Source organism: Candoia aspera, chromosome 2 (genome assembly GCF_035149785.1).
Source record: "Candoia aspera isolate rCanAsp1 chromosome 2, rCanAsp1.hap2, whole genome shotgun sequence".
NCBI classification, from domain to species: Eukaryota; Metazoa; Chordata; class Lepidosauria; order Squamata; family Boidae; genus Candoia; species Candoia aspera.
Genome location: NC_086154.1, coordinates 98,680,719 through 98,707,892, shown reverse-complemented (window position 1 = coordinate 98,707,892; position 27,174 = coordinate 98,680,719). Strand labels below are relative to the sequence as shown.

At 41.1% G+C, this 27,174-nt stretch overlaps 1 protein-coding gene across 3 annotated transcripts in view; it reads left to right on the top strand.

Annotated features, from left to right (window-relative positions):
- The window catches only part of GIPC1 (GIPC PDZ domain containing family member 1), a 34,639-nt gene extending 15,361 nt beyond the window's left edge, over positions 1 to 19,278 (top strand). For all 3 annotated transcript variants that reach the window (XM_063292537.1, XM_063292534.1, XM_063292535.1), the window contains exons 5-7: positions 16,453 to 16,565; positions 17,052 to 17,133; positions 17,374 to 19,278. In XM_063292537.1, the coding sequence (XP_063148607.1) occupies positions 16,453 to 16,565; positions 17,052 to 17,133; positions 17,374 to 17,525 (347 nt within the window). In that variant the 3' untranslated portion in view covers positions 17,526 to 19,278. The remainder of the gene's footprint in view (positions 1 to 16,452; positions 16,566 to 17,051; positions 17,134 to 17,373) is intronic.
- The last annotated feature ends 7,896 nt before the right edge of the window (positions 19,279 to 27,174 follow it).

The window sequence follows — 27,174 nt, the reverse complement described above, 5'->3', positions numbered from 1 at the left end:
AAAAGACCATTTGTGATGTAAAGCTTAAAATAAGGTGAGAGGTACAGATTTAGAAATAAACAATGAAGTAGCTACCTGTCATATTAAAAGTCTGGCTTCTCCATTATTACAAGAACACAGAAAGTACTTGAATACCATTATACTGGAGTTGGTCAAATCTTTTCCAACTAAAACTCTAACCGTGACTTGATTTTTGAAAATGTGGAATAGATACAAATACATTTCAGCCCATTATGCTGTTTGCTCAAAACATTTTAAAACATCCTTCTCAAGTGTGATGTCATGAACTATATCTCTTGTTACCATGGATGGGAATACCAGTAGTTGTAGCCAAAGTTATCCGGATGGCTATTTTAAAGGCCATCCACTTCAAGACTTTCCTCATGAGTTTGCAGTGTAACTCAAAATTAATATTTTTTGAAAGCTTACTTTTTAGTATGCTGATGATACTTATGTTTCTTGTCTTCCTGGACTTGAAGTTTTTTTAGCAAATATAACATTTTAAAGACTGATTTCCATGGATCTTTCATAGGCAGGTGAATGGTTACTCAGAAGTCTTTAGCAGTTGGCGAGTATATAATTTAGCAAGAGAAAGTTCATATGGAATGTGAGGCAAACTTCATAAATTTCACTAAGCTCAAACTAAGATCATATTTTGGCTTATTGCAATGTGTGAATGCCTTCCATTGTGATTTCTAATTCACAATTTCTTGTTCGGTGTTTTGGGTGAACCCAGTCAATTACTCATTTAAAAAGCCGTGATTAGCAACACTGTGACTCAGGGCAATGGGTAACATAGTCTGTACGTGAGCTCTTTACTACTGGTTATTTGTTGTCTTGTAAACTGAACTTGGCCAACCATACCTGTCATTTTGCTTACAACACTTAAATCACAATCCTATACTGAAATACATGTATAGCTAGGTTTTCACAACTATAATGAAATGAGCTAAAGGAAAAATTGCTAACTTGCTTTTAATTCAAAAAAACAGTTTGTTTATATCAAGGAACTTGAGGTAGTTCCTTAATGTGGGTGGGCTATTTTAGCTGGCACTGAACTCAGAGCAAGTGGAATTTGCCCTCTTAAACAGCATGTGGGCCACATCCACAAAGCTGCTTTGCTGTTTTTCCATTCCCTCCCATTCCAGAGCTGGTAAAAAATCATGCACCCAAATCTTGCTGCCCCTACAGTACTCCCTTACCTCACATCCAAAACAGGTCTGTGCTGCATTGGTGTCCATACAGCTTTAATACCTCAAATTCTAAGCTATAATTGGTGGTTCCCTGTGCTGTAATCCCAGCCCTGCCCACATTATCCAGCATATGAAAAGCCTTCTCCAGTTGGCATGCACAACACTTTGATTACTCCATGCATGGCATTTTTTTCTTTTTTTCCTAGCATGCCATCAACAGATTGAACTTTTTTCTTTTCACACCCTGAAACTGTGGTTTGACTGGTTAACTGTTGTCCTATTAGCCACTAGGTGACAGCAAATAGTTGGGGGAGGGGTTGTATGTCTTGGCTGGCATCTAGTGGTCATCTGGCTTTGTGCAAATGAGATGCAGTCGGTGGATAAGTGCTGCTGAAACAGCTTGAGTTTGAAAAAGGGGGTTAGCTGTAGAACTAACCAAAGAACATAATGTGAGAGGAAGCAAAAAGCTGGGGCTTCCCTGGGAACAACTGCCACTGGGAAGGGAATGCTCAACCACGCAGGCACAGGAGCTGAGTCCTTGAATTACACTTTCAAGTACTTGTGTTAAGCCTGGCATGGCTTGGTCAATTTCAAGGCTTCACACTTTCTGGGTTGGCCAATCCAAGAAGCAACCAACCTGTTTAAAAAAGAAAGACATGTAGAAACAAGAGTTCTAGTTTCCCTTGAAGCCAAGAATGTACAAAGAGGTCAGAGACCAGGCTGAAGGAAGGGTTCCATAGGAATCCTGCAGAGCCAATTTTGTTGTGTCCAGCTTGGGGCTGGGTGTATGTTTTTACACAACCTGAATTTTCTCACCTGCACGCACACTAAAGGTTCATCAGGTGCCTCACTCTTTAGGGATCCCTTTTCCAAGTATCCTAAAAAACATATAGTTAATGTAGGGATCAGCCTTTGCTCTGGGAACATCTTCCCACTAGTTTAACCTTTAGTAGGTCGTACTTTGAGAACATTTTCCCATATTAAGTTGTCAGTAGGTCATACTAATCTAAAGCTGGGTGGGAAAGACAGGAATTAAGGAATGTTCTTAGAGAGCTTCTTAGGGAACTTTAAGAACAAGCATAGCTTGTCTCTCACCATCTGTGATAGAAAGAACGCAAGTGGAAAAAGGAGTCCTGTTCTCTAAAAATGATGAAACTGTGTGTGAATAATGCCAATATCTGAATCCACCTGGGTGGTGGAATGACATTTCTGGTAATTGATCAAAGAAAGGAAGGATACGAAGCAGTGACACTTTGCTCTTAATCACAATCTAGAAATCCTGCAGTAGATTTTTTGTTTTGTTTTGAATGATCTGAATGGGTCTTTTTATCTTAACATGGATATGGTATTTCTACTTTTTTTTTTTAAGGCAGAATATGATAATCCCCAAAGAAGTTAGTAGCTTTAGCTGACTGTTGTTGTTGTTGTTATATTTTTATCCCACCTTTTTATATATAACTCAAGGCAGCGAACATAGCTACTATTCTTGCCTCCTATTTTCCCCACAACAATCTTGTGAGGTAGGTTGGGCTGAGAGAGAAAGACTGGCCCAAAGTCACCCAGCCAGCTTTCATGCCTAAATGTTAAATGTTGTAAAATTGTCAGTTGGTGGTATAATGTTCCTGCTGCTGCTGCACCAGCATCCCAACCACATAAAACAGGTTAGAACAATTATCTTTGCAAAGTGATTCCTGTGCTGTTTTAGGTCTACTTCAGGATTCCATGCCTTGTAAGGGCAGTACTAGCATGAGGGCTTTGCAGCTCCTCCCCAGTAGCTCAGACAAAAGAAGCAATGGTGAAAGTGGCAAGAAGTATATTGGTTCCTCCCTTCTCTTCAACACAATACAAGGTGGTGCAAAGTGCTAGATTATAAGGTGCTCTTTTTCGTTTGGCAAACAAAAATAGCAGCACTATGGAAATGCCCTTTCTCAAATTAGCAGTTCCAAATGACTGTCTCCAATTGATGTAACACAATAATAATTTGGTTGTTCTGAGAAATCATCTTGGACCATCCAGCAGTTTAGATCAGGAACCATCTGCCTAATTTAGAATTATAGTGCAGCAACATTTTCTCACCAGCAGAGGTCAGGACGGCATCACCTAGTAAGAATTTGTTTTCCCCCCTCCCGGCCCCCCTTGGCAGCCCACATTCTGCTATAGAAAGAAAGGTTTACTCTGGCGTGGTCAGCCTTGTCCTGTAGCAACAGAATGAAGCATCCTGTTTCAGGCAATAGGATGGGGTGGATACAAACAGGAATGGTCTGAATAGGAATCTAGTATTACTTACTTACTTATTTATTTGATTTCTATAGCCGCCCATCTCAGCGAGTGACTCTGGGTGGCTTACAACAATAAAACTATAAAACAATTAAAACAGTTACAATTAAAACAGAATATAAAAGAAATACAAAAGAAATATACATGGCTGCCAAGTGAGCAGTGCATGGATGTTAATACAGCCAAGAGACGGGACCATCCACACGCTCGAGGCCCCAGGCCCGGGCACAAAGCCAGGTCTTCATGGTATTACTTGCAGTAATATTACAAAAATATTGGCTAGTAGTAAAGGGGTACAGTTTGAGCTCTGCCTGAAATGCCAATTATATGTTGGTCCGGCAATGCAAACAATTTCAAAATATATTTGGTCTGTAAAATGTTCCTCTCTCTATGAGCATCTATATGTGTTTACCATTATGAACTTACGACTATCGCTGGTGAATGTGGCCAGTATATTTTTCAAGGGGAAAGCCTTGGGAGAAGCTGCATGGCCCACCTTTGAAAACAGAGTGCCTCTAGGCAGTGTTTCTGAGATGACACACTACTCATCTTCATCCCCTTTTCTCTCAAATGGCAAAAAAGGCAAGGGTGAATTCCCTTAAACGTACGTGCAATTGCCCTACTTCTCTTACTCAGCAGCATATAATAATACATGCATGAACACACCCTCCTTTGCACCATGCTGATCACATTTGGGGGCTTGGCCAACAAAGCCAATAAAAACTTGTGGGCCTCTGCTTCTCAATCCCAAAGTTTTGTTAAGTCCCTGAGGAAGGGATACATGCTCACTGGTATACAGAGGGAATATTGGCAACCCAGAGGGAAGAAGAAGGAATGGAACAGTAGCATGTAGATGTCCCAGTAGAGTTCTGAGGAAGTGAACTACTTTAGCAGAGTGTGAAGCAGTAGTACCCTAGCCTTGGGGTGAGAAATGCAGGAAGCTTCTTGGTGAGGACGTGTGCATTTGCATATGTTTATTGATTATTCTCATGCCAGCAGCCTTATTCTGGGAAGGATCTGGCTCCTTTTTGATCACCAGTGTTTGCTGTCATTTAATTTCTCTGTCCTAGTTCTATTTTGTTGTTTATTCATTTAGTCGCTTCCGACTCTTTGTGACTTCATGGACCAGCCCACGCCAGAGCTTCCTGTCGGTCGTCAACACCCCCAGCTCCCCCAGGGACGAATCCGTCACCTCTAGAATATCATCCATCCACTTGCCCTTGGTCGACCCCTCTTCCTTTTGCCCTCCACTCACCCTAGCATCAGCATCTTCTCCAGGGTGTCCTGTCTTCTCATTATGTGGCCAAAGTATTTCAGTTTTGCCTTTAATATCGTTCCCTCAAGTGAGCAGTCTGGCTTTATTTCCTGCAGGATGGACTGGTTTGATCTTCTGGCAGTCCAAGGCACTCTCAGAATTTTCCTCCAACACCACAGTTCAAAAGCATCTATCTTCCTTCTCTCAGCCTTCCTTATGGTCCAGCTCTAGCAGCCATATGTTACTACGGGGAACACCATTGCTTTAACTATGCGGACCTTTGTTGTCAGTGTGATGTCTCTGCTCTTAACTATTTTATCGAGATTTGTCATTGCTCTTCTCCCAAGGATTAAGCGTCTTCTGATTTCCTGACTGCAGTCAGCATGCGCAGTAATCTTCACACCTAGAAATACAAAGTCTTTCACTGTTTCTACATTTTCTCCCTCTATTTGCCAGTTCTCAATCAAGCTGGTTGCCATAATCTTGGTTTTTTTGAGGTTTAGCTGCAACCCAGCTTTTGCACTTTCTTCTTTCACCTTCATCATAAGGCTCCTCAGTTCCTCTTCGCTTTCAGCCATCAAAGTGGTATCATCTGCATATCTGAGATCGTTAATGTTTCTTCCAGCGATTTTAACCCCAGCCTTGGATTCCTCAAGCCCAGCATGTCACATGATGTGTTCTGCATACAAGTTGAATAGGTAGGGTCAGAGTATACAGCCCTGCCGTACTCCTTTCCCAATCTTAAACCAGTCTGTAGTTCCATGGTCTGTTCTTACTGTTGCTACTTGGTCGTTATACAGATTCTTCAGGAGGCATACAAGATGACTTGGTATCCCCATACCGCTAAGAACTTGCCACAATTTGTTATGGTCCACACAGTCAAAGGCTTTAGAATAGTCAATAAAACAGAAATAGATGTTTTTCTGAAACTCCCTGGCTTTTTCCATTATCCAGCGGATATTGGCAATTTGGTCCCTAGTTCCTCTGCCTTTTCTAAACCCAGCTTGTACATCTGGCAATTCTCGCTCCATGAGTTGCTGAAGTCTACCTTGCAGGATCTTGAGCATCACCTTACTGGCATGTGAAATGAGTGCCACTGTTCGATAGTTTGAACATTCTTTAGTGTTTCCCTTTTTTGGTATGGGGATATAAGCTGATTTTTTCCAATCGGATGGCCATTCTTGTGTTTTCCAAATTTGCTGGCATATAGCATGCATTACCGTGACAGCATCATCTTGCAAGATTTTGAACAGTTCAGCTGGGATGCCGTCGTCTCCTGTTGCCTTGTTATTAGCAATGCTTCTTAAGGCCCATTCAACCTCACTCTTCAGGATGTCTGGCTCTAGCTCATTGACCACACCGTCAAAGCTATCCCCGATATTGTTATCCTTCCTATACAGGTCTTCTGTATATTCTTGCCACCTTTTCTTGATCTCTTCTTCTTCTGTTAGGTCCTTGCCATCTTTGTTTTTGATCATACCCATTTTTGCCTGGAATTTACCTCCGATGTTTCTAATTTTCTGGAAGAGGTCTCTTGTCCTTCCTATTCTATTGTCGTCTTCCACTTCCGCGCATTGCTTGTTTAAAAATAATTCCTTATCTCTTCTGGCTCACCTCTGGAATTTTGCATTTAATTGGGCATATCTCCCCCTATCACTGTTGCCTTTTGCTTTCCTTCTTTCTTGGGCTACTTCTAGTGTCTCAGCAGACAGCCATTTTGCCTTCTTGGTTTTCTCTTTCTTTGGGATGTATTTTGTTGCCGCCTCCTGAACAATGTTGCGGACTTCTGTCCATAGTTCTCCTGGGACCCTATCTACTAAGTCCAGTCCCTTAAATCTGTTCTTCACCTCCACTGCATATTCCTTAGGAATATTAGTGAGCTCATATCTAGCTGATCTGTGGGTCTTCCCTAATCTCTTTAGTCTGATCCTAAATTGTGCAATAAGAAGTTCGTGATCTGAACTACAGTCAGCTCCAGGTCTTGTTTTTACCGACTGTATAGATGTCCACCACCTTTGGCTGCAAAGGATGTAGTCAATCTGGTTTCAGTGTTGTCCATCTGGTGAAGTCCATGTATAAAGCCGTCTCTTAGGTTGCTGGAAGAGAGTGTTTGTTATGCACATTGAGTTGTCTTGGCAAAATTCTATCAGCCTATGTCCTGCTTCATTTTGTTCTCCCAGGCCATGCTTACCTGTAATTCCAGGTGTCATTTGACTGCCCACCTTAGCATTCCAATCTCCCGTGATGAAAATAACATCTCTTTTAGGCGTGTTGTCCAGTAGGTGCTGCAGATCCTCATAGAACTGCTCTACTTCAGCTTCTTCAGCATCTGTGGTTGGGGCGTATATTTGGATCACTGTGATGTTAGATGGCTTGCCCTGAATTCGAACTGAGATCATTCTATCATTTTTTGGATTGTATCCAAGCACTGCTTTAGCCACTTTACTATTAATTATGAAGGCTACTCCATTTCTTCTGTGGTCCTCTTGTCCACAGTAGTAGATCTGGTGGTCATTTGATGTGAAGTGGCCCATTCCGGTCCATTTCAGTTCACTGACACCCAGAATGTCTATCTTTAATCTTGACATCTCACCAATAACCACATCCAATTTGCCCTGGCTCATAGATCTTACATTCCAGGTTCCAATGGTGTGTTGATCCTTAGAACATCGGATTCGCCGTTCACCACCAGCACCGTCGGCCACTAGCCGTCCTTTTGGCTTTGAGCTAGCTGCGTCATCACGTCTGGGGCTAGTTGAACTCATCCTCTGTTCCTCCCCAGTAGCATTTTGACCATCTTCCGACCTGGGGGTCTCATCTTCCGATGGTATACCAACATATCTCTGGTTGTACTGATCCATTGAGTTTTCACGGCAAGAATACTGGGGTGGGTTGCCATTACCTTCCCCAGGGATCACATTTAGTTCTATTAGGCTGGTTATTATACAAGTTATTTTTGAATCCTGGTCCTGAGTATTTTCTGAAACCTAACCCAGGGTTTCAGAACCCAGGGTTCCATGGAACCCCAGGGTTCTGTGGCAGGCCACTAGGGGTTCCCTGGGAGATCATGATTTATTTAAAAAATTATTTCAAATTCGGGCAACTTCACATTAAAGTGGTAAGTTTCATTCTTTATTTTTAGTTTAAGAACACTGTTAACACATATATACAGGCCTACCCATGAACCGAATAAATGATTTTGTCACTTCTGGCCTATATTTGAGCCTGAATGTGCTGGGGTTCCCTGAGGCCTGAAACATATTTCAAGGGTTCCTCCAGGGTCAGAAGGTTGAGAAAGGCTGACCTAACCTGTTCCATTTAGTAGAGCCTGCTACAAGATTACTTTTGGGGTAGCTACAGAACCTAGGAGCTATGTATCTCTGGTTCACTCACTATTTATAATGCTTCCTCCCACTACTTGGAGTAAGTGTTTCTAAATACATCATATTCCCTGTTTGCCCTTCAGCTCATCCATCACTTCATTCTGTCTCTACCATTGCAAATTCCTTCCTACTTGAGTGACTCATTGGATAGTTCTGGGAAAGATGATGATTTTCAACTTTTCAATTTACTTCCGCATTGGCTGAAGTCACTGTACTGTATGTGCACCAATCTTTCACGGTACCTTTCATCTCCACTGCTGAATTAATATTTGCTAGTGCTGCAGGAGTATTGTGCTTATTCCTTTTCCATCTGTTACTCCAGTGTAAATGTTGTTAGCCAGGAGCAGAATGGATAACTTTTCAAATGGAACCCCTTTTCCCATTTGGTTTTAAAGCTAACCAGATCAATCCAGAATCACTTCTGTGCAAGTATCTTTGGGGATAAGAGAAATGAGCTACAAAATGGATTCCTTGGTTCCAGAAATTACTTCTTGCTTTCTCAGAAAACAGTTCTGGAACGTGACATGTGCTGCTTGTTTTCTTTGTCCCAAATGAGACAGAGATCACTTAATACTATACCTCCTTCAAATGTCTTTATGAAAATTAGTAAGCTTAGTGTGTTCACACACAAAAATGTATTTGATCAATGATCAGAACAATAAAAGAGTTGGACAGCAACATTACATTACAATAATATAGCATAATAAAAATTTATTAAAAAATAAAAAGTACTATTTACATTAAAACTATACTCTGGTTTCTCTTCAGGTCATATAAATATTTCACTTAATTTGTTGGGGGTGGGGCAAACCTCCATATATGCAACTATATTTAAGTATTTGTGCCTGAATATATATTTGCAGCAGTTTATAGGCATAAAACAAATTCCAGGTTTGTTTCTACATTTCAATAAATGTGATTATTGTTCAATAGACATTCTCTGCATCTCATATTTTAACATTTTTAACCTTTTTCTCCCCCTTCCCCTCTGCTTTCCTCTCCCATATTCTGAGATGCGTTCATTCTGAATTTGGTAATTGATAGAAAATGCAAAGCTGACAACTAAGAATGTAATGAAAAATAAAATGATAGTTATAGTCTGAATTGGGCCAGGGTAAAATTAATCAAGGGGAGATTTTCTCAGAGTTACCATGATAACTTTAAGATATGTGGACTTCAGCTCCCAGAATTGCCCAGCTAGCCTAGGAGGATCACAGATGCTGCCTGCCAGAGGGATCACATGTGCTTAACTTACCTGTGGAATATGACAAGGGTCATATAGACCTCACATGTAGGTTCTGTGGCAGAGCTCTTCTTTCCATCAGTGATCTAAGTTTTCTTGCAACAGTGCCTTCTTTCAAAACTACCATTCCTCTTGACTTTCATTTCACTGAGCCACTAAGCCTTTGGCAGAAACAATAGAACCATGTTTCTCATCCATGGTAACTTTAAGATCCGTGGACTTCAACTCCTAGAATTTCCCAGCCAGCATGGGGAATTCTGGGAGTTGATGTCCACACATCTTAAAGTTGCTAAGGCTGAGAAACACTACAATAGAAGAATATCTTGGAGGAGCCACAGGTGGGAATGTGGGCATTTGTTCAAATTCCTGCACCAATGTCCTTTGAGCAAACCATGGGTTATTAAAGCAGCACCTTATTTTTATCCATGGCAGGTCTTTTGAGTAAAAAGTTCTCATCCTTTTTTATGTAATACAGAGTACATAAAAATATTAGGGTTGGAGGAGCAATATTAGAGTCGTCCCTAAATGAATTAAATTTGGATTCCAGCATGGATTCCAGTCTTAGTCTTACCAGGGAATCAATACATTTTCCCACTGTCTGCTTCACTGTAAGTGCTTTGCCACTTCTAAGCACTATTCATTCCTATTTTTATTCATGAAGTTTGGTTGAAAGATGAGTCGCGCTGATCTGCCTCTGTGACTTATTGGTTAGATTCAACATCACACCAAGCCACAAAACACCGTTATACCAATCACAACTGTACACTAAACTAAAACCAAATAAGCTACATTTGGGCTAAATAAATACGTGAATCCCAGGCGTCGTGCTAAGCTATGATTCTGGTTTAGCCATAATGGTTGAGTTTTCAGAATATGGCAACACAGCATATATTGGCTTAGCTCACAAATGTATCCTTTGTTTCTCCCTTCAAATGAGTACTGCCCTGGATGCTTGTTGGCTGTCAGTAAGTTGCAATGAAAAAGATGGTGCTTGGATGCCCAGCTAATAAAGGCAGATACCAGTCACAAATATTATGAAGCTTTGTTGACAAGTTAGGATTGCACTGGTCTCTGAGGTGTTTCCATTTTTTAGCAAGGAAAGGGCCAGAAGCATCTAGGGTTGCTACTTGCTTCTGACTAAACAGACATTTTATTAGCTTATTTCTGTCTGTGCATTCCCAGCTCTGCAAAGAAGAGGCCCATTTATGGTGTCCCCTTAAGTTTGCAATGCTAGCTGTTGAATTGGACTTAGCTGAATAATTTTCCCCTCCACCTCAGTTTGTGTTTATAATTAGGACCTTTAATGTATAAATTATTGGTCATGAAATGCCTCTGCCTAGGATAAATTCTGTCCCCCTGAAGTGAAACAGCCTAATTTTTGCAACAAAGTATGTGTATTACAAAGGGAAAATGGCAGGAATCACTACTACAAAGGGGTCTGTACCCCTCATAAGAGCCTATAGTATTGTTTGAAGACCACAGCTTGTGAATCTCCCTTAGCATAGTAATAAGCAATGAGGCAGGACATAGAGGGCTTGCTTGCTAAATTTACATCCTATTTTTATTTGCCAAGAATGTGCTGATTCTCAAGGGGTAGCTTTGGTTCAGGCGTATCCTACTATAGGTCCTTGACTACCACTTGGCAAATTATGTTTGATGTTTAGAGGGGCCTGATTTCACCATCATGTCCAGGAACAGTTTTCTGCCCAGATCAAAGACTTTCTTGCTCTTAAATCTGGCAGAACCATAGTTCATAACATGCTGGTCTACCCTTGGTGTATAATGGAATGCTGGAAGCCTCCCAGGGTGTGTATGAGTTGAAGGGGAAGGGAGCCAGACAGTTGCCTGTTGATGGTGGTACCAAGAAGCTGTAAGCAAGCAATACCCTTTCCCCCAAATAACTAGGCTTTGCAAATCCTCAGCCCAGTATAGTTAACACTATTAAGGTAATTCCACATAGTTATCATTAACCTGTTTCACTTGTGATATCTTCCCCTTGGCATGTTGTTTATTGCTATTTCCTGATCACTGAACATGATAGTAAGAAAATGCATAACCATCTACTGGCATTTCAAGCAAAGGGCATATGTGGTCTTGACTTCCAGTTCCTCAGAAGCAATGTCATATTCAAGTGCATGATTAGTTAGTATACACATAACACATCTAAAGCTCATGTTACGTATTTTCTTTTTCGTTTAGATACAGGAAGAGGCTATATAGGGAAGGACTGTAGAATGTGGCATGTGTTTTGCACTTTGCCAGCTCAATCCCTAGCATTGTTAGATAAGGTTTGGAAAGTATTCCCATTTGAAATGCTGAAGAGCTGCTGTGAGTCACTGTAGGTAATGCTAGACCAGTTGAATTAGTAGCCTGAGTTGATATTTGTGAAAGTAAGTAAAGACAAAAGAAGCATATTGATCCTTAGAATCAAGACCAGGCCTGTTACTGTTATCTAAATCTGGAATTATGTTGTTGGCTGATACAAGTGTAACTCAATACAATATCTCAAGATCATTATAAGTAAAGAAAAGTTACACCGTAGGTTCATTTTATAAAGGAAGACCTAGAGGCATGAAGAATGGATGCCAAGCTTCCATTCTGGAATAGTCTGTTACCTTTTCTTACAATTTCAGATTTTGAGTTTGTAACTACATTGGCAATATACCTTGCAGTGGTTTCTTCAACATTCACTCCAGCTTTGATAGCATTTCTCTGGTCTCTAACAATTCTGTGGTAGGGATACAAAAATCTACTCTCCAGCCCAAATGCCTGTTCTAGAAGTACCCCCAGATGGGATTTTTGAAGTGTGCTTGGCACTTGATAAACATACTTACCCAGAGATTGCTGTAATCGTCACATCTACTTTATGTTTATTTTTGAAATCTGGCAACTTAAACTATTCTTGAAACGTCATGACAAAGAATTTATGTCTCATCCAGCTACATTCCTAGAATAGTATGTCCTTCCAATCCCAGTTGGAACTTTAACCTGCCAGTTCTTTTTCCAAGACCACACACTTGGAGCTACCTCCCATAACTTAAAATAGATTGGGTGGTTTGTTTTTTGTTTTTTTAGGGAACAAAACACATTTGAAAGCCTCAGAATTTGTGAAGCTGCTGTAGAATCATTACTGTATATCAGTTTTCCTTTAAAGTGGTGATTTGAACTAGTATGAAGATTACTTAGTTTGTTGGAGAACAATATTTATGTAAATGTTTGATTCAGCTATTGAGTATCACAAATACACTAAACATAATTGGTAACATTTTCTTTTCTTTTTTTCTTTATTTTGGTGAGTACTCTATTGCTTCAAGGGATGACTAAGATCAGGGATTGGATTTGAGAACTAATGCTACAATATATTTGTTAATTTGCTCTCCATTTGTAGTAGCATCAGGGGTTGCAGAAGAGAGAAATGCTTTAGTTGATGGATTTGAAATCACTTCTGTATCTGCACTCCTCTTGCCCAACTTTTAAAACTTGGAGTCTGGCTTCACCATCTTTTCTTTTAAGGGTTAATGGGATGGTGTTCACCTATAGAAAGTTATGCTTTCTGCTAACCTGAAAAAAATTAAGTAAAGAGAATAGAGCATCCCATTTCAGAAGGACATTGAGTAAAAAATTTCTTAAGCTAGAAATAACTATGGAAAGATTCTCATTTGGGAGCTGGCATTGTCCCCCTCAGAAATATTAAAAAATTCAGCATGTTCAAGGCAGTACATTCAAAGGCCAGCTTGTCCGACATATTTAAAATCAGACTCAGAAGAAACGTATTTTTACTTTAAATCTTGTTACTTGTTAACTTTTGTAGTAATCTAATTAGGGCAGAAATGAAATATGCCAGAAGTAGAACATGTCTCAGCCTTAAGAATATACAGACGTGTGTGCCCTTATCATTTGTATTAAGTTATTAAGGCATTCTCCACAAGACAGTTATACGCAGCAGCAATTTGCCAGAAACTAATTTTATCCTTTGAAAATGAGTTATAGATATTCCAATACATGTACAATTAAGGAAGAACAGTTTCTTTGCTGATTTCAAAAGAGCTTATGACACCGGGAGAGGGGAGAGAAAAAATATTACCTTAAGAACCCACAGAAATACAAGTTAAGTTGGAATGACTATATAAATGGAGTATTCTCAGTTGGACCCTTATCAAGCATGCTAAATAGAATTGCAGAACAATATCTGATACTATTCTCCCCTTTGAAATGAAATGCTCCCTTTACAATGCAAAACATGCTGGGGTTAATCCTTTTTTTAAAAAAAAGATTACTTCTGTTGTAATCTGTCTAGAGATCAGAAAATAAATTCTACAAGTACCCTAACAGGAATCACTATGAAATAAGCTGTTTCAGTTCTATTAAAAATGTTCAGTCAACCAAGCCATTTTTAGGGAACTACATGCAAAAGGCAGGCCCTTAACTGCTGCTAGATTAATGAGCGCAAATCAGTGATGGCAATGAAGGTTCAGGTGATTGCAGAACAAAGGAAATAGCAAGGAGATTAGGACTCTGTGGCTCATCATTTCACCACTTCAAATCTTGTTTAGAGGAAGTGAGCAAGGACACATTTTAGTGCTAATTCTCTTCCCCTCCCACAAACTTTGGCAGTGGTAAAGTTCTGCTTAATTGAAGGATCCATCTAAATTTGTCCTGAAGATGGAAAGAGCCTGCTAAGGCTACCCAAAGGAAATGGGGACGGCAATTTGTCAAGGAGTACACATTCTTCTCATAGGAGATATGCAGTGGTGCCTGGAACCATGACAAGTAACTTGTACAAACTCTTTGTGACTGCTTTCTTTAAATATGCAAACATTTCCATGTGTTGCATCTACTTAACTTTTTTGGTAATGCTTCCTTTATAATTATAGTGCTGGATTTTGGCCCTTTTGCCTTCTGAAGAGATGTGGATCTGTTGGCAAACTACGGATTTCCTTTTTGTTCTACTGGAAGCAGCACTATGTTCTAACTTACTGTGTGTGCTCCAAGAACAACGTATCCGTTAGGCACAATAGGCACAGTGCCTAGGGCCCACAAAATGTGAATACTAAAATGTGGTAATGATGATATGTGATAGACATAATTAATCTGCAACACTTTATTATTACAAAATAATACTTATATTATTTACTATTCCCTATTTCTTTGTAAAAATACGAAGAAAATACTGAAATCATACGGAATATAATTTGTAATACTATTATTATTATGGAGGGAGGAGCCCATAAAAGCGAAAGTACCTTGGGCCCACTAAAGTCATAATTTGGCCCTGGTGTGTGCCACCATCACCTTGCACAGGTACTCCAATTTGTTCTTAAGATGAAGTTGTGTCCTAACAGTCAGGAATCACGCTGAGACGAGGAGTATGTCTCTAGTGTTTATTGCTGCTACATAAGACAGAATCCTAACAAACTGAAGAAGTGTGGGAAAACCCAGACAGATAAACCCCAAAAGTAAAGGCCAGTCTGATCTGTGTCTCTTTGAATGGCTGCTTAATTCCTCAGTACTATGCATGCGTTTTCCTCCCTGGATAGAGGCCCCCTCCTGCTCACCATCAGTACTCATGACATCACCCTCCCCTCCAGATTCACATTCCATTTCAGCCCCCTCCCTTCCAGAGGTTTGATAAGAGTCCATGTCTCCTTCTAAGCTCCCATGGGAACTGGGCAACGATGGAAATTCTTCAAAGGAAAACTCCTCCAAGGGCGAATCAGTACTGCTCTCCAGGTCTGATAACTCTTCTGGCCCTGGTGGCTGCTGCTGCTGCTGCTGGCACTGGTTGTGGGTTAATCGGAGCTGGTTGTTGTAACTGCTGTAGCATGGCTGCTTGTAATGTGTTGATCTGGAGATCTACTTGTTGGTGTTGTTGTTGCAATGCTGCTGCCAGTTGTTGGATGGCTTGCCGAATTTCCTGGTTTTCCGAAGACATTTTCCAAATGTCTGTCCTTTATTTTTCTTTGTTCCTCCCTCTTTCAATGGAAGTAGGAGTTTGTTAGGATTGATGTCCTAACAGTCAGGAATCACGCTGAGACGAGGAGTAGGTCTCTAGTGTTTATTACTGTTACGTAAGACAGAATCCTAACAAACTGAAGAAGCGTGGGAAAACCCAGACAGATAAACCCCAAAAGTCAAGGCGGGTCTGATCTGTGTCTCTTTGAATGGCTGCTTAACTCCTCAGTACTCCGCATGCATTTTCCCCCCTGGATCGGGGCCCCCTCCTGCTCACCATCAGGACTCATGACAAGTTGCACTCTTAAGTAGACTCAGATTTACAACCTGCCATGTCAGAAAGGACTGTAGAACTACATAAATGGAAGTTACTACTGGGATAAGTAAACTTGATGATTACTATCATTTCTCTATTTTGGAATGAGTGAGAGCAAAGGCCTGCATCAGATAGTAACTTTTGTAAAAGTTTCACTTATAAATCAGATTCCCTGACATTCCGTTCTTCCCATTGTGGGTATATTGTCCTATGATTGGTACTTCTCAGTCAGATTCTTTTTAAGTTCTACAAATCTTCCCCTTTCTGTTTTGATGGGTATATGTTGTCTCACATTTTATCCTGAATAGCCTACCCAATTCCATTGACAGTCTATTTCCTACGTGTGCTCTTACATTTTTGAAATACGATTTTATAATGGCTCTTTCCAGACTATTATAATTAACATTTTTTGAAGCTGCATTTTTTACTAGCAGTGATACCAAAGGATTTCATGTTCTTTTCTAGGAATTTGGACTCTGATATTCTTTTGTTAGAGTTTAAATGCATAACCATTTCAGTCTGTGGTAATGATGAAAAACCTTATCTGCTTGGCCCAGAATCTGTGTACATGGTGGTATTTCTGTGATGTTGGCAAGTTGCTGCAAACCTCATGAATGTGGGTCAGCAGTGGCATGCCCCAAAGCTGAGAAACAACACTTGATTATGAATGCATACTGCTGACTAATAACAAATAAGCCCAGAACAAGGGTCTTTTTCATGCTGTTCTAGCATGGGGACATGAAAGTAGGCCCTGCTGTTTTGGTTTTTAAGCTGGGATCTCTGCTGTGCAAACCAAACAAAACCTCAGCAAACATTTTCTTATTCTGTTCCAGATATGATCAGTCAAAGATCCAAAGGAGGCAAAAACAGTGGATGTGCTCAACTTGGCACAGGAAGGGGCACTCTGCGTCTTCGGGCCAAGGGACCAGCCACCGTGGAAGAACAGGTGTGTCCTCCATGGTCCCAGCTATATTGGTCTGAAAGATAAGTTGCTCAGAATCTGGAGTCCCTTTTTCCATCGAAGAACAAGGTAGAGCAGACAGCCATAAAGCTCTGTTGAAAAGGATGTCTCGTAACAGACCAAGCATCACTTCTGCTGCCTCTTCTTTATATGCCTTACCTTTCTTTCTCACTGTCCTATGTGTCAAAAAAAAAGTGGGAGAAGGGGCAAGGGGATCAGCAGCAAGCAATAATAAAGATTGGCCGCTCTACCAAGCTTCCATATGCAGATCGTGGATCAGAACTCTTCCCCCTCAACCCCCTTTCACATTGTTTCTTCTGATTATTTTTTCCTACCTCTACCAAGGTATTCTGCACTGCAGCCACCCTCAGTCCTTACTGGGCATAAGTATGTGGGTTGCCTATTTGATTAGCAGAAGGGGAATATTGTTGCTGTCTTTGCAACAGTGTGTTATTGTTTCCTTCTTCACAGCCCTCTGCATTTGAGGAAAAGGCCATTGAGAAAGTTGATGATCTTCTGGAGAGCTACATGGGTATCCGTGACACAGAGCTAGGTGAGTTCTCTCTTTGATCTGTATGCTAAAGGGCTAAGAGATAATAACCAGTGACTTGTGGCTGATCACAGCTATTACAGTACCTGTTTTTACTGTGCTTAGAAATAGAAATAGATGCAAGGCTTTCCTTGTGTGCCCTTCCTTAGATTTATGTTTAGTCCTATAAACTATATCCGTATAGCCCCATAAAGTGTTTGGGGATAGAATTGATGCTTATTTATGATTTTTCTTCCTCTGTAGCTGCTACCATGGTGGAGTTGGGCAAGGACAAGCAAAATCCTGATGAATTTGCAGAGGCATTGGATGAGCAGCTGGGTGATTTTGCCTTCCCAGATGAGTTTGTCTTTGATGTCTGGGGAAGCATTGGAGATGCCAAGGTTGGGCGCTACTAGGACTGGAAACTTGCTGGACCCCACCCACAGAACCTATGGACAGACCAGTGGTGAATCTGGCACACTACAGCACCCTTCCCTCGATGCTGGGCCCACTTATCGGGAGGGATCCTAGAGCAATAAGTAATTTGCATTATTGACCGGAGTGTAATGTGAACTGGGGGCAGAATTGCTGCTTCCAGCCCCCTCTTGTTGGAAATTCCCTCAGCCCTGGGTACAACCCAGTTTGCTCTGTTTCCTTGTCTGAGCTAGGTGCTACCAGTTGCTTCATACAGTTTGCTATTCTTAGAGAGGTATGGCTGCTGCAGGTTGTATTTCTCAGCTTATTCTGGTTCGAGAAAGAGCATCACTGGAATATCAGCTCAAGTTTAGATGGATGACAAGCAGTTTTCTTTGAGAATGAGATACTCTGCATGGGAGCTGAATGAAGTAGGGATGGACAGAGTTGACTCTTTCAGCTCTAATAAAACCTTGAGGAGAGAAGTGAGATTTCAGTAAAGCTCCTAGCTCTGCATATTTGCTCTGAGCAGATTGGTGCATAAGGAGAGACATTCCCTGGTTCTTCTGAAAGCTTGACCACCCTTCACCGGTCATCTGTGTTGGTACATGTACAGACAGCCCCTCCCATTTGCTGTCTCCCCTTGATCCTTGTAACTTAGACATTAGGTAGAAGATGCAACAGTGATGCTTCTGCTGGGTTAGAAAATAATTTTCTCTCCATCCCATTACCAACATTTATTAGATGTGTATGAGTAGACATCAGTTGTTAAAGAACTTCCAGCTGTCAAATGCAACTGCTGATTCTGCCCAGGCATCAACTGCTGAACTTGGGTCTGTTATGATCAGTGGCCTCAAAGGTTGTGGCTGGGAAATAATTCACAGTGCAGTCAACAACTACAGAGAGCAGGTATAGCACACGCATGTAACTTCTAACCAGAGTACCTGTCCTCATGGGTAGGTCTGGCACATTCTGCTATTTGAATGTTACTCTCTCAGAACCATTTGTGGTTTTCAGCTTCATCCACCCAGCCCTTTTTAGTTCTATATCTGGGCTTTTAATCCCTGCCAACTCATGATACGTGGATAGTATAAAGGTTATTGTGTGTGTTGTCTCTTCCAGGGGATGGGACCATACTGAATCATTAGGTCAGTGGCATTTTCTCCTCCACCCCACTATTCCTAAGGATATTCCCCTTCTAGGCTGGCTATAATAAGCTCTTTTCAAAGTACGTTTTTCAAAATTTGGGGGACTCTTTCTAGGAAGAAGGGCAGCAGCAGAAGTCCCTTGTTGTCCAGGTATGGGCATACCCTTCTTAAAGTCTGTCTTGACTAATTTTGTCCTGCCGACCTACCTCCTAGGGTTGGCCCAGTTAATGCCTGTAATGCCTCTCCTCCCTCTTGTTATTTATATTCTATCACTCATGTGCTCATTCTCAAATCCTGGGCCTCTCCCCTGTGCCACAATCCATTACTGTAATTCCCCAGTAGTTCAGAAGACCTTCACTTACACCTTACAGCCTCAGTTCACCTACTGTATCTCTAAAACACTAATTCCAGATAGGATATGGAGCTCGGGGATCTCTGGATCATACCTCAAGCGCCGAGAGAGAGAGGCTTCTGCTAAGCCTTGCTGTTTCCTGTGTCCTGGCACTGGAAACCTCTTAGGGAGATCAGGCACCATGTCCTCCTTGGGCATGTTTTTGTATTCTGCAAGTAAATTGTCTTTAAGATAAAATATATCAATACTATTAAACTGTGTGCATGCTGGTGTATTTAGAGCTATTAATGACAATTAATGAACTGATAAGAATGGAAAGAAGGCAATGAGCTTGTGGAAGGGGTTGGAGAATCGGTATTACATATTGGGAAGAGAAACTTGTCCAGAGCAATACTGAAGAAACTAGCTGCAGCCTACAAGATTTTGTCTTATTTTAGCTTCTTTTGCAGCATACCCTTGAGAAACTTTGCTGCCCATTAATTATTTTAACCTTTGGAGATTTCCCTCTAGACCTGCACCCTGCCGCACCTGCAGTTTAGAAAGGATGTGCATGGGATGACTGCAGTAGTCTGCCTCTTGAGTTAGCATACATCCTGCTCACCCTGCTCATGTGGAACAGTCTATAGATTGCTGGAAGGGGCCTTGTATGTGAAGCTGAACCAGATGTTATGCTGCATGGAGCCAGCAATTGTACTTTAATACGCACTCTGGGATTCTGCAGTGACTGCTGAAGTGGATGTCTGGTCCAGTGCTGTGGACCTGTGATATTTGAAAGATAGTTTCCTCACATCCCTCCATTCTTAATAATTCTCTGTAACATGGACTCAAACATTAAAGTTACTAGAGATGTTCTGAAGAATCTTTAAAGATCTAACTTTTAGAATGCTGTCTGTCTTTAAAAAGACATTCTAAAAGGGAAGGACTTAACCCAAAGGCTTCCAGAACTGCTTTACAAAGAGCAGTAGCGTCATGATCTCTAACTTTTCCAACTTAAGTCATGACACATACGGAAAAGAGATAAGAAAGAGGCAAAAAGCAGGTGCTGGCTCCCCAGTCTTACCAGTTTGAAGAAGCAGTTCCAGTAGACTGGTGAAAATTAGTGCTAATGATGGCCCAAATCAGTGCCCTCACAATCGAAAGAATAACACTGCTTCACCCTCCTTTCTGCATCCTTTTTAAATGGCTTCTGTTAGATGGCATTCACATCTCCCACCTTTTCTGCTATAGCCAGTTACTGTCTCATAGAGGCTACAGTGCAGATGGATGTTGGGCTTTGTCTCAAGTGCTTCTGCCAACATTTGAGTGGGACTGTCATAGCTGTGACTTTGAGAAGCACATAGCAGGAATAAACATACTGCATTGCCAATTAAGTTTGGGCTGGGAAATGGGATGGCTTCCCCCCATGGGAGATAAAGTACAAACAATGAGGTGGGAAGAGTCTGTTTGTTCATCTGTATCAGGATGCACAAGATGAGATGGAATTCAGGTCTAATCTGAGATTCATTAGGCTCATGTGCCAGCCGGAATATTTTTCCATCTGTCAAGAGGCTAACACAGTAGAGGAAGGTTGGGAGCACCAGTGCTCCTAGCCAGTTTCTGAAAACAGAAGAGGTGGGAGCCGTCGGCTTTTACTCTTTCCCCTATCATTTAAAGTCACTAGCCTCTGAAAAGTCTGTTCCAAGCTAATTTCATACACTAAAACATTTGGGATGGTGTTCATCAAACTTGCCTGATACACCTCTTGATTTTGCTTTATTTGCCATTCACTTGGATCCATTTTAATTTATGTATGAAGGACAAACTTGAAGACTACTGGAAAGTGGTGGGACTGTCAGTTGTTACAGGCTGTGTTAGAATCACTCAAACACCATGGATTCCCTGTAAACATGGCCTTGCTCTAGCTAAGTCGCTCTTTCTGAGATGGGCTTAATCCTCATGAACAGTCCTTGTCACACACTTCACAGCACTTCCTTGGTTGATATTTAGCCAGATGATATGTGGGTACTAGCTGCTCCAATGGGCTTCCTAGAAATGAAAACTTTGATTTTTTTGCAGGCACTGACAGATGGCTTCTGGCAGCTTTTGGTCTGGAGCTACTGTTGAATAGCCTCTCCACAGGTATTAGATTAGAGTGTGATCCCTATTACCCTCAGCATGTTGAATGTGAGTTATAGAATTGGAGGGGGCCATAGGCTGAGTCTAATGGTGTGAGATTCTTTAATGACCACAGTGTTTTCCAGAAGGGCAACTGTTTTAGTCCCTTATATGAAAAAAAGTCTAATGACACCTTAAAATGTTACAAAATATAATGAACAGTAAGTCTTTTTGGGTCATAGCTCACTTCCCACTTTTATTTTCACCATTCCCCCCATGGGTTCCCTTGTCCCAAACAACATCTTTATGAATATCATACGCTCTTGCAGAACTGAACTCTATGCATCTGATGATGTGGACTAGGAAGCATGACAGCTTAGACAATAATAGGCACATTAATCTTTAAAATGTCACAAAACTCTTTGTTAGAAGAGTTTTTAAGGGTTAGATGAGTATATCAAGTTGATAAAAGACTCTGGCATTCTGTTCCATCTGTGACCAGGGTAGATGCACATGGAAGTTCTACTAATTCATGGATGCAACCCATATTCTGAGGGATAATCTTTTCATGAGGCTGGGGTGGGAAGCACAGAGCAAATTCCAGTTAGCCTAATGACTTGGAGCCTTTTTTCTTTCTTTTAATTGACAGATTCCTGTAGCACTCTTGTATGATGATGAATTCCACAGTTTAATCTTGCTTTGTAAAAGGTAGCAGCAGCAACTTTTACTTGTCCTCAGACTATTGCTTCCACAATAGCACAGGGAGGAGTTTAGGGTTTAATGGGAATCTGGCACAGCTCATGATTAGTTGGGAGTAACTGTTCAAATACCATTTGCAACCCGTATACAGTAGCTTAGGGATGTGAAGGCAAGGAATCACTGCAACTTAACATGAGCATTGGGCGGAAAATACTTCCTTGAAGGCAACCAGCCAGCTTGGAAGAGATTGACAGATCCTGCGTGATAACTGAGTCACTGGGCACAATCCTAGTGATTTTTTAAAAGTGTCTCATATAGATAAGCTCTAAATGGTGAACAAGCACATAGCTGACACAATCCAATCCAGATGTGCACAGCAGTAGCCTGACTTACAGTCTCGCAGCTGGAATGGGCTAGGAACCTATTCACAATTACTGCCTGCTCTGTTGGGTTATCTTTCCCATTCCCAAAATCTGCCTCCGTTCTTATTTTTCAACAGCCTGTTGAAATAAGCAATTTGAGCACTAGCCACTCTGTTCCCTTGTGGATAAATGCAGTATTTGGATTGATGATCTAATTATCATGAAAGCAGTTGGCACCACTTTCAGTTGAAACCCTTGCAGGTTACATATAAGGAAACTGGTCCTAAGAACTTCTGGCACTTGATTCTTCTATCTGATCTTTTCTTTCTTAAGATGTTAATATTTTCGAAGAATAGGTAACGTTTGTAAAATCAGCAAAGGACTAACTGAAATACAAATGAGAAGTCCTGCAAAATGGGGAATGCTTGAAGAGGTACTATTTCCCACAAAACAGTGCCTATGGTAGTTGGTGCAATCAAAAGACTGGCATAACTCACCTGCTTCAGCTGAATTCCTGCCTTATACTGTAAGTATAAGCTTCATTGACTCAGATGAACCTGTCTTTATGTAACAGCATTCAGGGTTCCCGATGAGATTGGTCACCATCAACATTAAGTTCCAGCAGAACTTCAATCATCAGCATCTTCAGCTTGCTAAGACCTTCAGAGAGTGGAGGTATACATCCATAACAGTATCTGTGGAGAGTGAAACGGATTTTTGAATCTTCCTTTGTAAAAGATGATCACAAGTTAAACCAAATCTCCATCTGCATCTGGGAGGAGTACAGTACTGGCCATTCTTGCCAAAAGCAGAACAGAAGTCAGGTGGAAAAGATGCGTGTGCTGTGTTTACAGTGCTTATGTCAAAGGGCCCAGACTATGGCTTTTGCCATGTGCAAAACAACAGCACAGATAGCAGATTCCTAACTAACACAGACATTGACCACCAGATGGGGCCACTGGGCACATTTCAAAAACAAGGTAGTAAGCCGAACACTGTACAGATCTGACACAAGGCACATTTATCACCTGAATAGTAAGCCTGCTTGCACAAGTCACAGAGGATCTGCCTTCCCCTGGGGCAATCTCATATGCAAAGTTAATACTAATTTAAATTCTTGTAGCTCCAGTGCAGCCTGTTTATTCTGTATTAGACAAACTGATCTTGGAGTAGACTGAACCAGATACTAGCTACTGTACAATCTTCCTAATAATTGAGGGTGAAATCCTGTATCTACTTATCTTACGATCTTTAAGGGGCTACGTAGGACGGACTACACATTACCCAATTTAGTAATATGCCGCTTGGTCGAGTTTTCAGTTCTCCTGTTAAGAATGTGGGTCTCCCTAGGCAAGGAAGTAACTTCCTACCCTGGTTCTCCATCTAGATTTAGAATAGGCAACCCCCAACCTATATGCAACTCCCCCCAGCCCCCTGAAATAGCCCCACCAAAATGAGACGCCAAGTGGTTGACGTTTGGCTGAACGATTTTTCCTTCGCTTCCCCCTCATCCCCCAAATAAGGATATATTGGGAGTGTGAGGAATTGTTCCTATTCCCGCCATTAAAACCTATCCAACCCTCCCAAAATTGCCAGAAGGTAAACTAGCCAAACTTCAGCAGTGCCTTTCAGCCCATTTTCCAGGAGGAGGCAAGTAGGGTTAAGGGTGGGAATGAGAGCGGGGGCCTTGGGGACATGAAGGGTTTCTATTCCTACCCCACCCCCACCCCCCAAAAAACCCAAGAAAAAATATTTCCTATATTTTCAGCCCTGTTCCATCTAGTGACACCACCACATCAGCAGATGATCTACAGCCCTCCAGCGGGTTAACTACTGAGTTGTAGCCACTCACCCTTTTGAAATAATTCACTTCTGATGTAGATCTTTAAAATGGTTACAATGCTGAGATGTGCCATCCCATTGTTAGAAAGCTTACTGAGATTGGGTAAGTATTCTAGAAACCTTCAATATGAAAAAACCCCAAATCCTGTTTTTTAAATCACTATAATTTACATCATTTCACTTACACTTCAAAGGATGCTGCTGGATTTGTGCCTCTCTGAAAAATAATGCTGTTGTGCTTTCCTAGTTCTTTACTGTTGTCATCACTGGATGGGGATTGGCAGCTACTGGATCCAATGCACAGGATTCCAGGCAGTCCTCCTCTGAATGGAATAAAGCGCCTGTTTGCAGAAGAAGCTACAGTGCAACGGAAACTTTTGCTGAAGAATGGGGAGAACTGGTACTTGCTGTTTCATGTGTTCCCCTCTAGTATTCCAGCCACTACTTCTCCCATGTTCCTTAAGAGGGATCTCGTCTCTTTCAGAGGTCACTGGAGGCTGCAAATAGAAGAATCAGCAAAAATCATTGCTGCATGCCACCCCTTCTTTCATTAAAAAAGTATTGTGAGCAGAACTGTACTCACAAGTGCTCTAGATCCAAGTCAGTAAAAATAATTCTTAACTGAAACAATTATCCTAACATTAAACCCCAAAATATTCCCTTATAATGTCTGGTTTAATAAAAGCTTTTTTAAAAGCTTCATCCAATCCACAAAGCTACCTTTGTGAGGGCTTGTAAGAAATGGCCATGCATCAAGATATCTTGGTTGGACGTCATCTGTTTCTTATGTAGGTTGGCTTTAGAAAAGACCCACTTCTCAGAATGTATTGCTAATATGTAACAGATGTGCGAAACATTTAATGACCAAAACATATCAATGTTGTAATGGAATTCCGGGAGCTTGGGAATGGACATTTCCAAAATACTGAAGAACAAGAACAGATGGACATTCCTTTCATATTTCCTAAGCTGGTAGCAACCTCTCCTGAGACATGAGACAGGTAGAAAGAGGATCAAAGGCATCAAGGATACCTTGCCTACCATACTGACTAATAAACGAGGGCTAAAGTACACAGCCAGTTTCCAACCAAAACTAGCCTCTTTTTTCTTAACTTGAACCTGACTAATGGGACTCTGTGAGAATCTAACTTTCTTGTTCGTGAGATGCTGTTAAGCCCTTAACAAAGACATTCCAAGTGTATGGAAAGAGGTCCAATCTTGAAACAGAATGGTTTAAGATCCAACCACTTCTCATTCACTCAGAGGAGCCTGTTTCAGAGTCGGAATAGCCTGTTTGAAGCCTAAATGTTGCAACCACAAAATGTTTTGACTACTTCTAGCTGCTTATGCATTTCAAGGGTACCATGAATGGAGTACAATGCACTTATCTCGCTTGGGTAGAAATAGTTACATGTCAGGATCTCACATTTAGAAAACAGTCTGCCTCTTTGGACCAGAACCATGCACCCCAATTGTGTAAAACTCAAAGCAGAATGTTTAATTTAAACATTTAAAAAAAATAATTTAAAAAATCTCCCTCTACCCATCCTGCCACTTTCATCTTCTGGTAAAATACGAAAGCTGGGCATCAATACAATTATCTTCTCAGGATCTGTGACTCGGATGTTGCTTTATTCCATAGTTCTGAACTGTAAACCAAAGTCATGCATTGTGTTCTTACAGAAGATCCCTGTAATGTTCATTTTGCGGCATATATTCTGGGTATGTAATTCTTAAGTACCTATCTTCAGACCCTTGGGGTTTGCCCTTTTCCCCATTCAGTGTGTTGTTTGGTTTGTCCACCATTTTCTTAAACCTTATTTAAGACTTCTCAAAGCAGTAATGGAGCACACTTGCACAAACGAACAAAGGCTACAGGAGTATGAAACTCCCCAAAGGTATGCATTAAAAAATTAGATCACCTGCCATTAGGATGCTTGTTGGCCCACATCAACGCAATCTCAAAGGGCAGTGAGAAAAAATGATGCAGGAGAGCAAAAAGCAAGAGGTATGGCAAGGCTTTGTCAAGAGAGACTGCAGAAGTCACACATCTCTGTATTTAGCCATACATTTATGGCAGATGTGTTTGCCTCTCATTGTAGTCTTCTGGCTTGACTCACACCAGCCCCACATCTAAAGGCAATTTCTATATGTTTTCAATGGGAATTTAACTGCTGGCTTAATCAAATTGGAATTGAGACTATTGTGTAGTGTAGAAAATTCAGAAAAAATAGCATAAGCCCTAATTACCTTCCTATCATTCCCAACACATTTTTTTCCTTGCCCAATTTCTCCACTGCTGTTACACTAACGGCTCCATACAGATATAAATCATAAATTAAGTCCTCCTCCTATTGGTCCAGGAAACCCCATTCACTCAAACGACTGCTCAGTCATGACAGTAGATACAACTCATCTCATTTTGTTCACCTGCCTCTGCAGCACAACATTGACAACTGGCCTGGGGGAGTTTCCGTGACTTTCCTCCAGATTGCTTTAATCTCCAAAGGAAAGTAGAACTTTGCATGCACACCTTCCTTGTAAGTTTAGAACTTACTCCAAACATTGCCCATCAGCAAAGTCAACTTTTCAAAGTCTTATGCTTCTACCCCTCCATCCCAACTGACCTTGGTTTACAGACTCTAGGCCAGTGTTTCTCAACCTTGGCAACTTTAAGAGCTTGTCATCTGGACTTCAATTCCCAGAAGTTGCCAAGGTTGAGAAATGCTGCTCTAGGCTGTTTGCACAGCTTCTGCTGTAAGGATTCTTGGGGGCTAAGGCTGAATTGAAATAAAGCAAGGTCCCAAACGGCATCCATTTCAGTTGCAATTACACGAGCAGCCAACTTGAACGAGAACAAGGGAAATATTAGTTCTTCTGAATACTGAAAAAAAAATTGAAAATTCTTGCTTGCAAATATACCTAATCCAAAGGTTCCTCCAATCCAATAAAATGCTAGACCATTGAAAACTGGTTTTTTTATACAGTAAGTAGTTTAGTCCCAACAGCAACTGGGACTATATCCATCGCAGCTTCAGGGCATTCTTCTGCGCAAGGACCAGGGTAACAAATAGTTCCAAATATTTTTTTAAAACACCCACCCTCTTGCTAATTTTCTATGCATATACATCAATTCAATATTATTTATATAAGG